This window comes from Alexandromys fortis, unplaced genomic scaffold (genome assembly GCF_014885135.2).
Source record: "Alexandromys fortis isolate MF-2015 unplaced genomic scaffold, M_Fortis_MF-2015_v1.1 scaffold_72, whole genome shotgun sequence".
Classification (NCBI taxonomy): Eukaryota; Metazoa; Chordata; class Mammalia; order Rodentia; family Cricetidae; genus Alexandromys; species Alexandromys fortis.
The window spans coordinates 5,603,275-5,618,881 of record NW_026067969.1 but is presented as its reverse complement, the minus strand read 5'-3'; the positions used below and the strand labels follow the sequence as shown (position 1 = coordinate 5,618,881).

The window sequence follows — 15,607 nt, the reverse complement described above, 5'->3', positions numbered from 1 at the left end:
GAGGTTTTAAACGCCGTCTTGGTGCTGTGTGCTGAGCCCCAAGGGCCTGTTGCACACTAAGCATACTCTAGCCCTGGGTAGCAACTCCTGCTTTCTTTTTAATTTTAATCATTTGTTTATTTTTATTTTTTATTTTAGATAAGTAAATCAAGTGTTTTGCCTGCTTACATGTCTGTGTGAGGGTGATGTGTTGGATCTCCTGGAACTGGAATTATAGACACATTGTGAGCTGCAGTGTGGGTGTTGGGAACTGAACCCAGGTCCTCTGAAGAACAGTCAGTGCTCTTAATCACTGAGCCCCCACAACCTTTCCTCCTCTTTGGAGGTAAGTTTTTTCCCCCCTTCAGTTTTTTTGGTTTTTCAAGACAGAGTTTCTCAGTAGCTATGGAGTCAGTTCTAGAACACACTCTGTAGACCAGGCTGGCCTCCAGCTCACAGAGATCCACCTGTCTCTGCCTTCCAGTGCTGGGATTAAAGGTGTGCACCATTGCTCGGCTGGAGACAGTTTTATTCTGTAGCCCAGCCTGACCTCAGTTTCCCACACACTAAGATTACAGGAGTACCAACCAAGCTGGTATCTCAAGGTTTCTTGCTGCTATTTTGAGACAGGGTCTCACTATGTAGCCTTGGCTATCTTGGAGCTGGCCATGTAAGCCAGGATAGCCTCAAATTTAGACCTCTATTTGCTTCTGCTTCCAGTGCTGGTAGTAATAAAGGTATGTTTTCATATCTGGCCCAGTTTAAATTCTTATTTTCTCAACTAAAGAAGTACTTGTTGGCTATGTGCTGGACTATACTTTTGTTATTAATTACGGGGATCATGTAAACACTGAGTGTGGGTGTTTTCAGAGAGAGGCATTAGATCCCTGGAGCTGGAGTCACACACACTTGGGAAACACCTAAGAGGGTGCTGGGAGCCGAAATCAAGTGCTCTCCAAGAGCACTACCTAAGTGCTCTTAACCACGTAGCTATGCATCTAGACCAACAGAATGTATATTTCTTTGCAGTACTGGGGACTGAACCCTATAGCACACTAGGCAGTACTCTAACACACAGCTATCCCTGCCACCTGAATAACATTTTTTGTTTTATTTTGGAGACAGTGTCTCACTATATAGTCCTGGCTAACCTGGAATGTTCTATGTAGCCCAGGCTTGGAGCTCTTGAACTTTAGAGCTCCACCTGCATCTGACTCCTGAATAACAAGAATATTATGAAGGTCAATAATAATAGCTCTAACTAATACAACTTAGTCGATAACTTCCTTTTTAACCTAGTCATTAAGATAGAACTGCCATCATATTACGATGTGACACAGGCAAACCTAGTCAAGGAGCTCATGGTCTAGGACCCACCTGGACATTGATAGCTTTATCAAAGTCTTCATGTTTTTTGATCAGAGCCTCCACACTATCCAGTGAGTCTCCTTTGTCTTCTGTGTTTAGGAAGGCCTCCCGGGCAGCCATCCAGTTCTCTGCTTGCTCACAGTCCCGATGGAATAGCTAAAGAGTGGACAGGTAGGTGTGAAGAAAGATAGGTCCGCTGGCAAGAAGTAACTGATGAAAACTCAAACACACACCTGCAGCTCCAAGCAGTGGTCCAGCATCATTCTGCGCTGAACCCAGGCCTTCTCCAGGTCTGTGCGCTCCTGGTCAAGAATATCAAGTTTCTCCTTGATCTCTGGGCTGGCATAGTGCCCATGAGCTAACAGCTGCTGCCCAAACTGCTCAAATGCCTGGAAAGTGCCAGCCCTGGCATCAATTTCTGTCCGGTGTTCCTGCCAAGAGGAGAGAAGTGATTAGGTGACATGCAGAAGATGCCCACACTAGTTATCAACCACTGGTTCCCAAGACGGGGAGGGGTAAGGCCCCTAAGGCCCCTAATGACCTACCTGGTGTCGTTCCAGCAAAGCCTCAGCTCCAGTGACATCCTTGGCTAGCTCATCTGAAGATACCAACCCTCGTATTCCATTGATCCAAGACATGAGGTCACTAGAAACCAGATGGACAGAAGAACACCCGTTACACTACCCAGCAACAAACATGCCTGCCCAGGAAATGGCTGCATCACTTCTGCCTCAGGGGATTATTTTGTAATTATTACTTTAAACTGTCAAAGCTACTTTACTTTTTTTTTTTTTTAAGATTTATTTATTTATTATGTATACAACATTTCTTCCATGTATGTTTGCAGGCCAGAAGAGGGCACCAGACCTCATTATAGATGGTTGGGAGCCACCATGTGGTTGCTGGGAATTGAACTCAGGACCTCTGGAAGAGCAGTCAGTGCTCTTAACCACTGAGCCATCTCTCCAGCTCTGCTACTTAACTTTTTTCTATTTTATGTGCATTGGTGTTTTGGTGTGGGTGTCAGGTCCCCTGGTACTAGAGTCACAGACAGTTGTGAGCTGCCACGCTGGTGCTGGGAATTGCACCAGGGCCCTCTGGAAGAGCAGCCAGTGCACTTAACCACTGAGTCATCTCTCCAGGCCTTAGGAGGTTATTTTAGGTTAAACCTAGTCATATATCAAACAGGGCTGAGTCTTATAGCCTCTTGTTTGTGTTACCAAAAAAAGGGAAGGGGATTCTTCTCCTGGATCTAGCTGGGTATGTGTAGTTCTCTTCCATCACCGAGCAAACTTCTCTTTGCAATAGATAGAGATCATTACAGAAAACCACAACCTATCAAAATGCAGAGTCTTGAAGCCCAGTCCCAACCGATACATCTACAACACAACTCCTGCACCTAAGGCTCAGGAATCGTTGAGTGTGTGTGTGTGTGTGTGTGTATGTGTGAGAAGTTACACCAATAAAATCTCAGCAAAGTGACCACCTACATACCCTGAAGAAAGTCAATACCAACAGACATGCTAATGTGGAAAGGGAAAAGCTTTTAGGGCTTCAACACTAAATAAAGAACCACAGGCAGCACAGTGGTGGTGCACACCTTTAATCCCAGCACTCAGGAGGTAGACTTAGGCAAATCTCTGAGTTCGAAGGCAGCCTAGTCTACAAAGCGAGTTCCACCAACGACATAAAAATAGAAAGGTGAAAATTATGTAATTTGTATAATAATGTTAAAAAGTAAAAAAAAAAATAAATTTTTCTTTTATTAAAGAAGGAGAGCTGGGCATGGTGCTGCATTACCTTTTACCCCAGCACGCAGAGGCAGTGGTAGGTGGTCTCTGAGTTCTAGGCTGACCTAATCTACAGAGCAAGTTCCAAGACCAGGACTAGAAAAACTTAATACATAGATGATAAAGAGAAGGGGTCTGAGAGTGGGGGCAGTAACCTTCTGAACATACACGATGGCGAGAACGGCTTCTCCAAGCTGTCCTCTAGCATTCACACTAGCTGTGGGACACAAGCATGCACATACACACACAACTGCAGTAACAGTGTAATAAAAGATTGTGGGCCTGGTGGTGGTGGCGCACGCCTTTAATCCCAGCACTCTAGAGGCAGAGGGAGGCGGATCTCTATGAGTTCGAGGCCAGCCTGGTCTACAGAGTGAGTTCCAGGACAGGCTCCAAAGCTACAGAAACCCTGTCTCAGAATAAAAAAAAAAAAAACAACAACAACAACAAGATTTTGGAAGAAAAAAATCTAAAAACAAAGAACCACACTGGGATACTTAGTGACAGAGAGGACAAACAGGTTCAGTTCTCAGCACCCTCATGGTGGCTCACAACTGTCTCTAACTCCAATTCCAGGGGATTTGGCATCCTCTTCTGAGCCCTCAGACACCAGGCACATAAGTGGCACAGACATACAACCAAGTAAAATGCCCATACATTATGTGGGAAAAAAAGGAGTGCTTATTGCTCTTATTTTTTCTTTTTTCTTTTTTTATAAAGAAGATTTACTTATTTTAATTTTAAGTGTATGACTTGTTTTGCCTGGTATGTCTATGTACCAGGCAGGCACAAGCCAGAAGAGAGTATGGGATCCTTTGGATCTGGAATTACAGATGTTTGTGAGGCACCAAGGGGGTGATGGGAACTGAACCTGGGTCTAAGGTGCTCTTAACTGCTGAGCCATCCCTACCCCTGAATAATGCTCTTGTAACAGATCCAAGTTTCTTTTCTAGTATTCATACTAGGTAGTTCACAATCACCCACAATTTCAGCTTCAGAGAGTTCCACTTCCTCTTCTGACCTCCTTAGGTATATATCCCTGGTGCCCACATGCCACCAAAATGAAGGTATTTTATAAAAAGCCAAAAACAAACAAACAAATAATCCCAAACAAAATCCACAGTTCTTCAGAAGAAACATCAACAGCTGTGGACTGGAGAGATGTCTCAATGGTTAAGTGTACTTCCTGCTTTTCTAGAGGACCCAAGTTTGGAAAGTAGAGTGGTACCATCTGGGGCTCCCATCCTAGAAGAGGGAGTATCTGAGACCATGAAATGCCAGGCACCACAAACCATCACAAACTCAGTGAAGTATCAAACAGACATGAAAAGACAAAGGCATAATTATGGGAAATCTGCTAAGACACCTAGCTTATACTCCTAAAAAATGACAGGGTGGAGATCCTGCTCCAAGATTGAGGGATTGAGATTATTATATATACTGTGTTCTGCCTGGATGTGTCCTTGCAGGCCAGAAGAGGGCACCAGATCTTATTACAGATGGTTGTGGTCACCATGTGGTTGCTGGACATTGAACTCAGGACCTCTGCAAGAGCAGCCAGTGCTCTTAACTATTGAGCCATCTCTCTAGCCCCCTAGTTATGAAATTTATATTGGAGACAATCAAGAAAATGTGAGTGTGTGTGTGTATATATACATACACACACACACACACACACACAGCTTTTCAAGACAGGCTTTCACTGTCTAACAGTCCTGGCTGTCTTGGAACTAGCTCTGTAGACCAGGCTAGCCTCAAACTCTTGAGATCCACCTGCTTCCTTGAGATTAAAGGCGTGCACCACCACAGCCCAGTGGGCTTAGGTATTAATGAATTCATGATAGGTGTGATAGGAGAATGCTGGGACCAACAATCTATTGTTGCTCAGAAACAAAAGAACCTGTAATTAATGAGGGTCACAAAATTAATTGGAAACTACAGGCAACAATACCACAGTTGATTTAGTCACTCTTGCAACTTCTCTTGACATTATTTTAAATCAAAACAGTTGATGGAAAAGATTACTTGTATCTACATAAAGTGAAATATGAAGAAGAAAACATAGTTGGCAATGTTTTGTGATATAGACCCAAGTGCAGAGACCAATGACTTTTGGTATTTGGTAGTTTGAATATTTTATATTAAGTGGTAATTTTTATATTACAATTTACTATTAAAAGGAGGTCCTATGAAGCAAAAATCTCTGAATGACACTTGGTATGCATATGCATGAGAATGGCTCATACATCAAAATGCTTATTTTCTGGTTGGTGAACTGTTTGGGAAGGATTAGGGAGTGTGGGCTTCCTGGAGATGTAACCAACCCTGGGGCTGGCTCCCCAAGCCCCCTCCATTCCCAGTTAGGTCTCTCAGGATGTGAGCTCTCAGCTACTGCTCCAATGCCATACCTGCTGTCATGCTCCCCCACCATGATGGTCATGGACTCTTCAGTCTCTGAAATTGTGAGCCCCAAATAAACAGGTTTTTTTTAAAAAAAAAAAAAAAAATTATTTATTTATTATGTATACAATAGTCTGTGTGTATGTTTGCAGGCCAGAAGAGGGCACCAGACCTCATTACAGATGGTTGTGAGCCACCATGTGGTTGCTGGGAATTGAACTCAGGACCTTTGGAAGAGCAGGCAATGCTCTTAACCACTGAACCATCTCTCCAGCCCCCCCAGGTTGGTTTTTTTTTTTTTCTTTTTAATATAAGTTGGCTTGGTCATTTTGGTCTATCACAGAAACAGAAACATAACTAAGATACTTGGTTCTTACCGGAAATCACTAAGGAAGCGCTGCAGGTCATGGGAGTCACCCAATTTAGCCTTGCGCTGGTCTGCACGCTTCCCTAGGCTGGTCCAGGCCTGGTTTAACTCTGTGCACTTTTCCTTCAAATCCTCTGCAGATTCAGGGTGGGACTGGATCAAGCGCTGGGCTGTCTCCCCAAGAGAATTCACCTACAGGGAAAGAGTGGTAAGAATGCCCAGAGAAACAGCTGTGCTCAGCAGAGCTTAGGCCTCAGCTTCCCCAAGCATCTCTCACCTTGTCGCCCAGAGCTGCAAGGTCCCTCTCAAAGCCTTCATGTTTGCGCTGCAGGGCCTGGACACTGGCTAGATCATGGCCATAATTGTCTGTGTTCAGGGCCTGATTCTTCTCTTCAATCCATTCTTTGGTTTCATCAGCATCTCTGCAGGCAAGACACACAGTGAGTGCCAAGCACCACTGCCTTTGTCCCACGGCAATCAGAGAAAACCTGTTGGGCTGGCACTTGTGTGTCTGGTACACACATTCACTCTCAGCAGTATTAACTGAGTATCCACTGTGTTAAAGAGCCCAAACATCAACAAGACATAGCTACTTATGCTGATATTCCACTTAGCAAGCCCCACCTATGAGGGGCAAAATCCTCATTTCTTCCTACCCCAGGCAACCCTCACCTGTGGAACCTCTGTACTTCATGTGCACTGCCCAAGAGCTGGCTACGTTCCTCAGCCAGCTGTTGCAAGGATCGCCAACGCTCATTCAGCTCCTGCAGGAGAATAGTAACATCAGCCTGTTCTGGTACACCCACAACCAGGCCTTAGGAAAATGATTCAATTGGAAGTGATAGGACACCTGTAATTTTCCATTTCAACATTCCTTGCAAATACACCAGCAGTGTACCCCAATAGTAATCTTGCAGAGATCAAAACCAGTCATATCTAATGGCCTGAAAATCCCTCAAATGCCTAATCTAGGAACACTCTTTGCAACACTGGGAAAAACTTTGAGCTTCTTTCCAATATACTGGTGACTGGCACATGACACCTATGCTACAAGTGAAACTACTAGGAGTCTTCTCAGCATTACAACCAAGCAAGTCTTGGGCCAGAGCAGATGCGAGAAATGGCAATGCAGACAACAAAAAGCTGAGTCCTTAAGGTTCCTGCTTCATTGGAAATCCCAGTGAAGGTTTTCAGTACTGTTCTGTGCTGGTCTGGATAAGAATGGTCCCCACAGGCTAACGTTTGAATTATTGGTCCCCATTGACTGAACCGTTTGGGAAGCAACTGTCTTGCTTTGTTGGGGGAGGTGTGTCACTAGGATTTGGGGCAGGCTTTGAGGTTTCAAAGGATTAGACATTCCAAGTCTATTCTCTCTGCCTCGTGTTTGTAGAGTAAGATGAGAGTCTCAGTTGTTCCTGCTGCCATTCCATCATGGACTCTAACCTGAAACCAAAAGCCTAGTTAAACACCATCTTTTGTAAACTGCGTTGGTCATGGTGTTTTGTCACAGCAATAGAACAGTAACCAAAATGCCCGTACTAAAGTCTGAGTCAAGAAACCTGAATATACCGGATGGTTGTGGCCTTTAATCCCAGCACTCAGGAGGCAGAGGCAGCAGTTCTCTGTGAGACCAACCTAGTCTACAGAGCGAGTTCCAGGACAGGCAAGCCTGTACAGAGAAACCCTGTCTTGAAAACCAAAACCAAACAACAACAAGGAAAGAATCCCAATCAAGCTATTTCATGACTCGACATTTGATGCAGATGCTTAAGCATGTTTCTGAGTCCTATGGAAGTGGGTCAGGTCCCAGCAGCACGTCCTCTACTATAGTCAAGAGAAAGAAAATAGTGAAGAAAAAGCAAGGGTAAGCAGGGTAGCTGGTTATCACTTCTTACCTTGATGGAGTTGAAGGTGGCCACCGTGTGGACCATCATGCGAGCAGACTGTGAAAAGAGCACAGGGAGGAAACCAGTCAAGAGCCTTTTCACAGACAGATCTGCTGGGGCCAAACTCAAACCGCGTTACCCTACACTGGCAACATTTGAAGCAGGGGCATTGATAAAAACTCCAGCTACTAGAAAGGTGCAAGAAAACACCAAGTACATAAGCTGAGTTGGCAGCAGGATGAAGCCACGTCGAGAGGAAAGCCTTGAGGATAGCTGCTGAAGGAAGGGCAGCTCAAGAGTCATGATTGGTGCACTTTACTGTCCGTACCAAAGAACCCTCCAGAAAACAGTTCCACATAATTGGCTGCTGTGATTGTTTCATTATTAGCGAGGCCCCAAAATCACTCATTCCATGGCTGATGCGGTTACTAGGCTGTGGTTTCTAACAGTGTGCTGAAGGGGACAGCATTGCTGAAGGACAACAGAAGCTAGCCAGTTAATTAGCTTTCTTCTTCACAATGCAGACACTTGTAAACACCTGAGGAGCATCAAAATGTTCTATCACACCTGGCTTAAAAACTAAACAAAACTCCTCTTGGCTCAAAACCTTTCAAGTGTGACAAAAGGAGGCAGGGCTCAGCTTTGATGGAGGGGTGGGAAACCATCAAATGTTCTCATGAACCACAGATGACATGTGGGTGTTATACAGGTCCAGAAGGCAGAACCATCATCTCCCAATCCATCTTAGAAATAAGAAACATTTCATATGATCTCTAATCTGGGCCAGTGAGGCGGTTCAGCAAGCAAAGGCAGCTGTTGCCAACTTAGTGATCTTTCAACTTCTACAAAAGGGATACCCAGCCCTGCAAGCTGTCCTTTAACCTCCCTAAGCACGTGGTGATGTGTGCTTCTACACACATACACACACCACAAACAACTGTAATTCTTTTTTTTAAATATCTATCTATCTATCTATCTATCTATCTATCTATCTATCTATCTATCTATTATGGACACACTATTCTGTTTGCATGTATATCTGTAGGCCAGAAGAGGACACCAGACCTCATTACAGATGGTTGTGAGCCACCATATGATGGTGGGAATCGAACTCGGGTCCTTTGGAAGAGCACGCAATGCTCTTAACCACTGAGCCATCTCTCCAGCCCAAACAACTGTAATTCTAAAATCTGTTTTCAGCTAGGCATGGTGGTGCATGCCTTTAATTTCAACACTTGGGAGGCAAAGGTAGGTGGGTCTCCATAAGTTCAAGACTAGCCTGGTCTACAGTGACTTCCAGATCAGCCTGGTCTATGTAGTATGAGACCCAGCCCCTTTTAAATTTATTTTCAGAAGAATATATATTGTAAGAAAAGCTTGGCAGAATATTCAGATAGGAAGTTCATTAAATTTTGCTGTTAGAAAAAGTAACAGCGGGACATGGAGAACTGAATCAAATGAGAAAAAAAAGTCTCATATCTTTTCTGTTTTTAAAACCAAGTTAGTAACAGAACTATGAGGGACACTGAGGCTGGATTGAGACAGGTTAGACAAGACCACAGCACAAGGGTGAGCACGGGAGGCTGGTGAAGGAAGGCCTTCTCTGCTAGATTTCTGAGCTATCTTCTATGTCCCGAGAACATACTTTTCTGTAACGCAGAAGTCTACCCGTAACTAGTTTGTAGCTTAAGCGATGTATTACGAGAGCTGAGCAAGAAGAGAAGATCCAGTAAAACTGAAATTGCTGGTGGTGCGATCTTAGCTGGAAGCACAGCACATCAAGCCTCCTTCCACATTCCCGGCAGACCTTTGCTGTTCTGGTGCCAGTGATGTCAGCTGTGGGGGTAACTTGCTCCTCCCCTTCCTGCTTTGGAGGTGGGACCTTCTATACACAGGCTTCCTTGAGCTACAGATTTGGTCACTCAGATAACAGACAGAAGGACTGTCACTCTCATTCTCAGCCCTACCATCCTCTGCCATCCTGTGGGGTTATATCTGAAAATGGATGAGTCCCCAGGTGAGGTGTACTCTAGGATGAAGACTGCCCAACTTTACTTGGTATTCTGCTTCTGTGTATTAGGTTTTCCAGTTCCACAAACAACAGAATATAGCCACTAAGGTTAGAAGGAGGCCACACCAACCAAGTGAAAGTTTACAACAAGCTGGAAACGAAGAAAAAGGCACACAAGAAAGAACATAAGATTTGCAAAAAACTTAGAACTAGTAAAGTGCAGAATGAGTTCTTACTTTCCATGGGGAGGCTGTCTTGGAATCTGCTTCATCCTAGTCAAAGAAAAAAAGAGTCAGTCGGCGTGTCATAAACACAGAACCTTCCCAGCCAGCGACTGTGCTCCCAGAGGAATCCCAATAGTTTATCTTCACTACTATGGAACTCAGAGCTGACTATCCAGCAAACAACCTAGGGTTGCTGGAAGGTAAAATCCCTCTCCCCTTTTAAGATCTATTTTGTGTGTATGAGTGTTTTATCGACATGTATGTACATGCACCACCTGGTGCCCAGGGTGTTCAGAAGAGGGCATCAAAGTTAAGGACAGTTTGACCCACCCATGATGTTGGTGCTAGAACTGAATTCGGATTCTTTGTAAGAGCAATAAGTGCTTGTGATTGCTAGGCCAACTCTATAGCTCCCTACTGTGTCTCCCAACCCCCAAATCCAGTAAAAAAAGTGGAAGGATGGAATTCAATATAATGGCCATCTTTTCTTTATGCCACACTCATAGAATTTTTTAAAAAACAGTAAGTAAATAATATTAGGGAAAACATTTTAGAAAGATAAAGATCAAAGATGTTTTGGCCAGATAGGTAGTTAGCTCCTGTAACTGCAGCATTAGGGAGGCAGAGGCAAGAGGATTGTGATTTTGTAGCCAGTCTGAGCTGTACAGTGAGTTCCACGCAACACTCTAATAGCAAACCCCCACTTTTGTTTGGAGAATGGCAGGCAAAATAGATGCCTTCTTTTTCATTCATTCTTTTTTTTTTTTTTTAAATATTTATTTATTGTGTATACAATATTCTGTCTGTGTGTGTGCCTCCAGGCCAGAAGAGGGCACCAGACCTCATTACAGATAGTTGTGAGCCACCATGTGGTTGCTGGGAATTGAACTCAGGACTTTGAAAGAGCAGGCAATGCTCTTAACCGCTGTGCCATCTCTCCATCCCCCCTTCTTTTCCATTCTTACACAACAAAAGGTCTCTGTCATTCATCAGCTCTTGCCTTTACTTCTTCCCAAGATCTAAATCCTTACCCAGTTTGAGGTCTACATGGAACCCTGTGACTTACCCGGGGCATCATGCCATACACCTCCTACAAGGTGAGAAGGACATCAGTGTTAGTACAGAGGAAACATGCTTCGGAATGCCATACAGTAAATGTAGGTGAAAAGAAGAGCCACAGAAAACAGACTAGAAATCTAGCTCAATGGCAAGCAGAACTCCAAATCAAATGCTCACATGCAAAAACTTTATCTATTTAAGAAACTTAAGAACTTTAAGCCAAGTGAGCAGTGGTGGCACACACCTTTAATCCTAGCACTTGAGAAGCAGAGGCAGTTGGATCTCTGTGAGTTCAAGGCCAACCTGGTCTACAAAACTAGTTCCAGGACAGCTAGAGCTAATACAGACAAAACCTGTCTCAAAAAGCCAACAAAAATGGGGCTGGAGCAATAGCTTAGTGGTTAAGGGAACTAGCTAACAGACCAAAAAAAAAAAAAAACACCAACAAAAAGAATGTGAAGTCAATGGCACCAAAGACATTTAACTTCCACAGTTCTTCATGGGCTTGGGAGAACATAGGATGAAGTGTGAACTACACCGGCCTCAAATCTGTGTTACATAACGAGGTGTGGCTTCTGCCAGGCAGTGGTAGCACACACCTTTAATCACAACAACAAAAACAACAATGGGGGGGGGGGCGGAGAAGAAAGTGACCTCTGGGGCTAAGGTTAAAACACCCACCTGCTGTTGCACAGCTTGTACTTCCTCCGCCATCAGACCTTCAGACTCCAGGTCTTCAGCTACTTTGTTAATGTCCTTCAGTCGAGACTCATTGGCTTTCAGATCCTTTAAGATAAAATCACAATAATTAAATACACAATAGCAAGTGGGGGGGGGGGGAGACTTTAAGTCCCCAGTACTGGACAAACACGGGAGCTACAGAGAGTAAACTCTAAGTCACATAGACTGCACAATCCCACGTTATCTTCACTTCAGTAATCTGTGGTCAGACCCAAGAGAACCAAAACTATTTTTGTTTTGTTTTTGTATTTTTTTTCTGTGTGTAGTGAGGGTAAGTGTGCCACAGTATATGTATGAGATTAAGAGGACAATTTGGGCAAGTTGGTTCTCTCCCGTCACCAAGTGGGTCCTAGAGACTGAACACAGAATAAACTCACGTTTGGTAGAAAATGCCTTAGCCCCATGAGCCCTCTCACGTCCTAAGAACTAACCTGCCCTCCCAACCCATCCCGTTTTTGGAGATAGGGTCTCTCCATGTAACAGCCTTGGCTGTCCTGGAACTACTCACTCTTAGACCAAGATGGCCTGAACTCACAGAGATTCACTTGTCTCTGCCTCCCAGTGATGGGATTAAAGGCGTGCACCACCACTGCCCCAGAGAGAACCAATACTTGCACGCGCGCGCACACACACACACACGCACGCGCACACACACGCGCACACACACACACACACACACACACACACACACACGGCCGGAGAGGTATTTAGAGGTTAAGCATATTGACTGCTCTTCCAGAGGTCCTGAGTTCAATTTCCAGCAACCTCATGACGGGTCACAACATCCATAATGATATATGATATCCTCTTCTAGTGTACAGGCATGCATGGAAACAGAGCACTGTACACATAAACACATAATGAATTAATGTATTTAAATATATAAATACATAATGAATACATAAATATATTAAATATATATACTTAAAGCCAGGCAATGGTGGCTCACACCTTTAATCTGAGCACTCAGGAGGCAGAAACAGGCAGATCTCTGTGAGTTTGAGGTCAGTCCAATCTATAAATTGAATTTGAGGACAGCCCAATCTATAAATTGAGTTCCAGGACAGCTAAGAGCCACACAGAGGACCACTGTCTCAAAAAACAAAACAAAACAAAAAATTTAAATTCTAAGCTGCTTTTTTAATTTGATTCACTTATTGTATGTGAACATATATGTCTGTGTACTGTATGAGTTATAGACAGTTGTAAGCAAACATGTGGGTAAGGGGAATCAAACCTGGGTCCTCTGCAAGAGTAGTCGGTGCTCTTAACCTCTAAGCCATACTACAGCTCTTTAAAAAGATTTCAAATTATTAATTTCATGTGTATATTGTTTTGCCTTCATGTGTGTTCATGTACCAAGTTTGTGCCTGGTACCTGTGGAGGAAGTAAACTGGAGGTATAGATGGTTGTGAGCCACTAGGTGGATGTTGGGAATGGAACTTGGCTCCTCTGGGTGCCTGTAACTGTTGAGCCATGCCTCCGGACTCAAGAACTACATATTTACACAACTTTGCAGCCACGCTGCAAGCTTCTCATACCTTCTGGAAGTCATCAAACTTCTTCTGCAGCACCTCGACCTGCTCCAAGTCTGCGCCAACCTCTTCACTCGTAAGAGCGGCTTCTTTCTCATTGATCCACTGCTGCAGCTCGTTCGCTTCCCGAAACAGCATGAACTTCTTACAACTCTTCTCCAACATGCCTTTCCGCTTCTCACCCAGTTCCAGCAGAGACTGATATCTGACAGAAGTTAAGAGGGTGACAAAATGGGCAAGAAACCAAAGATGCCAACACAGAACCAACCACGAGTCATCTAAGGTGTGACCCAAGGCATGAGTTTGTAATGATGATGCCTAGCAACAAAGGCTCAACAAAGGATCAGTGCACACAAAGATGATGATACCAACTAAGCCCCCAAACTACAGCTTCATGGATAAGCGCACAGTGCACTGGTCATACCTGGCTGGGCACACTTATCTCTGGGTCAATTTTCCAATTACTATGACCACAGAAGCCTGAAACCAAGCACTTAGCACAGAAATAAAAGGTTCATGCGATTACACTAGAGAGATGAGATGAAGCTACAAAAAGATGAAACTACATAATGTATAAAAGGGATTTTTTTTGGATTTTTATAATTCTCTAAGCAGCCCCTAAGTGGGGAAAGACAATGAGTTTTTAACACAGTCTAATACAGGATGCTCCATCTCTGTCAACAGGACATTTCCATGGTGAGCTGTGTATTTCTGAGCAAGTTACTGAAAGAATTTCAGGTGCGTTGCACCAGCTTCAAGACCTAAGAAGAATCAAAGAATTTTCTAGCCCGTGAGAACTAAGATACAAAAAAGCTGAGCTGCCACTATCTTTAGAGACATAAAAACAACAGATCTGAGTAAGAACTGAAATTCAAAGTTAAGGAAAAATCTGAAAATCATCACGAAATCTAAGCTTCCCAAATAAATAAAAGTACCACGTCAACAGAAGTCAGAGCCCTCAACCTCTAAGCAGCACTTCTTTTCCTCCCTACTGAAGAATATAACAAAACCGGCTGCAGGGTCACAGAGGACAGAGATGGCTCCTGCCCTATCACAAAACTAGAGTAAGCCAACACCATTCCAAACACAAGCAGGCGGAAGCAACCGAGGAGAGCAATTCCACTGGCAGCTCTCTAACAGCCAGCAGAGCCGTGCTGCAGATGTGGCAGGTCCCCTGCACCACCTTCTTCTGAACAGACAGCTCTGTAGGAAAGCGGCAGAGGGAGAATGGACAGGTGCAGCAGTGGACATGGGGAGCTCAGCGAGGCTCTCAGCCTACTCACAGTTCTTCCACCTGTTTCATACGCAGAGATACACTGCCGGCCTCCTTAGTTATGCGTGTCCTGCACAGAGGGGGTACAGCAAAAGCATGCACACATTAGTGGGATTAATCCACAGGAATGAAAAGCAGCAGCTCCGACTGGTGCCACGATGGCGGATGCTTGAAGTGGGAAAAACTTAGGAATCATTCAAAAGCACTTAGAAGCAGCCCAGGCCATGAATAAAATCAGTGGAGAAACAGTAGAAAAATTAAATGAGAGGGTTAGTTTACTACCTTCATGTTCCTCACAAGTCTGCTACACTTAAGGCAACGTTCCCTGTACTGCAAACACTTAGCTGCAGAGAGCAAGGCCAGGGGACAAAACAGACTTGAAGGACAGTGCTGATTCTAATAGCCAGTTCAGAACACTATCTCCACCAACATTTGTGCTCTTTTTTACCCAAGTCTGTGACCGTGACAAAAACACAAGCCCTAGGGTCTCCTTGTCTGTGCAGTAACAGTGAAAGAATTTCTAAGTGTACAAATGGTTCTTGTCAGTTCAAGATCACTAAGGTCAGAAAAGCTCTTACTCTAAGCCCACTGGACTTAGAAACATACTTCCTGGGTACTTCCCAGGTGCCCAAAGCTGTTGATTTCATTAGTAGAGTAAGGTATGCACTACAGGACAGACATGTAGTATACAGTATGGGGCTCATCTATATGATGAGGAGAAAACAAGCTTAAAAAATAAATTGCAATCTCTGAACACAAAGCTATGGAAGAGAGAGCAGCTCTCTAGGCAGCTGTCCAAAGGGAGGCAGAGCCAAGGGGGGTAAGATATCCGAAAATCCAACCCAAAAAGAATCTTGACTACAAGACAAAGGCAAACATTATATAAAGTAGTAAAATGTGGTTTAGAAAAAGCACCTCAGAAGCACAGAAAAAATAAGTGAGATTGTATTAGTCAAGAATTTGGGCCTAACAGG

At 44.0% G+C, this 15,607-nt stretch overlaps 1 protein-coding gene across 1 annotated transcript in view; it reads right to left on the bottom strand.

The window, feature by feature from the left end:
- Positions 1-15,607, bottom strand: part of Sptan1 (spectrin alpha, non-erythrocytic 1) — a 71,144-nt gene that overhangs the window by 20,283 nt on the left and 35,254 nt on the right. Inside the window, 12 exon segments of the mRNA XM_050155335.1 lie at positions 1,357-1,503; positions 1,581-1,778; positions 1,893-1,992; positions 5,915-6,096; positions 6,182-6,326; positions 6,577-6,668; positions 7,800-7,847; positions 10,038-10,073; positions 11,092-11,115; positions 11,766-11,870; positions 13,367-13,565; positions 14,644-14,703. Coding sequence (XP_050011292.1) covers positions 1,357-1,503; positions 1,581-1,778; positions 1,893-1,992; positions 5,915-6,096; positions 6,182-6,326; positions 6,577-6,668; positions 7,800-7,847; positions 10,038-10,073; positions 11,092-11,115; positions 11,766-11,870; positions 13,367-13,565; positions 14,644-14,703 — 1,336 coding nt within the window.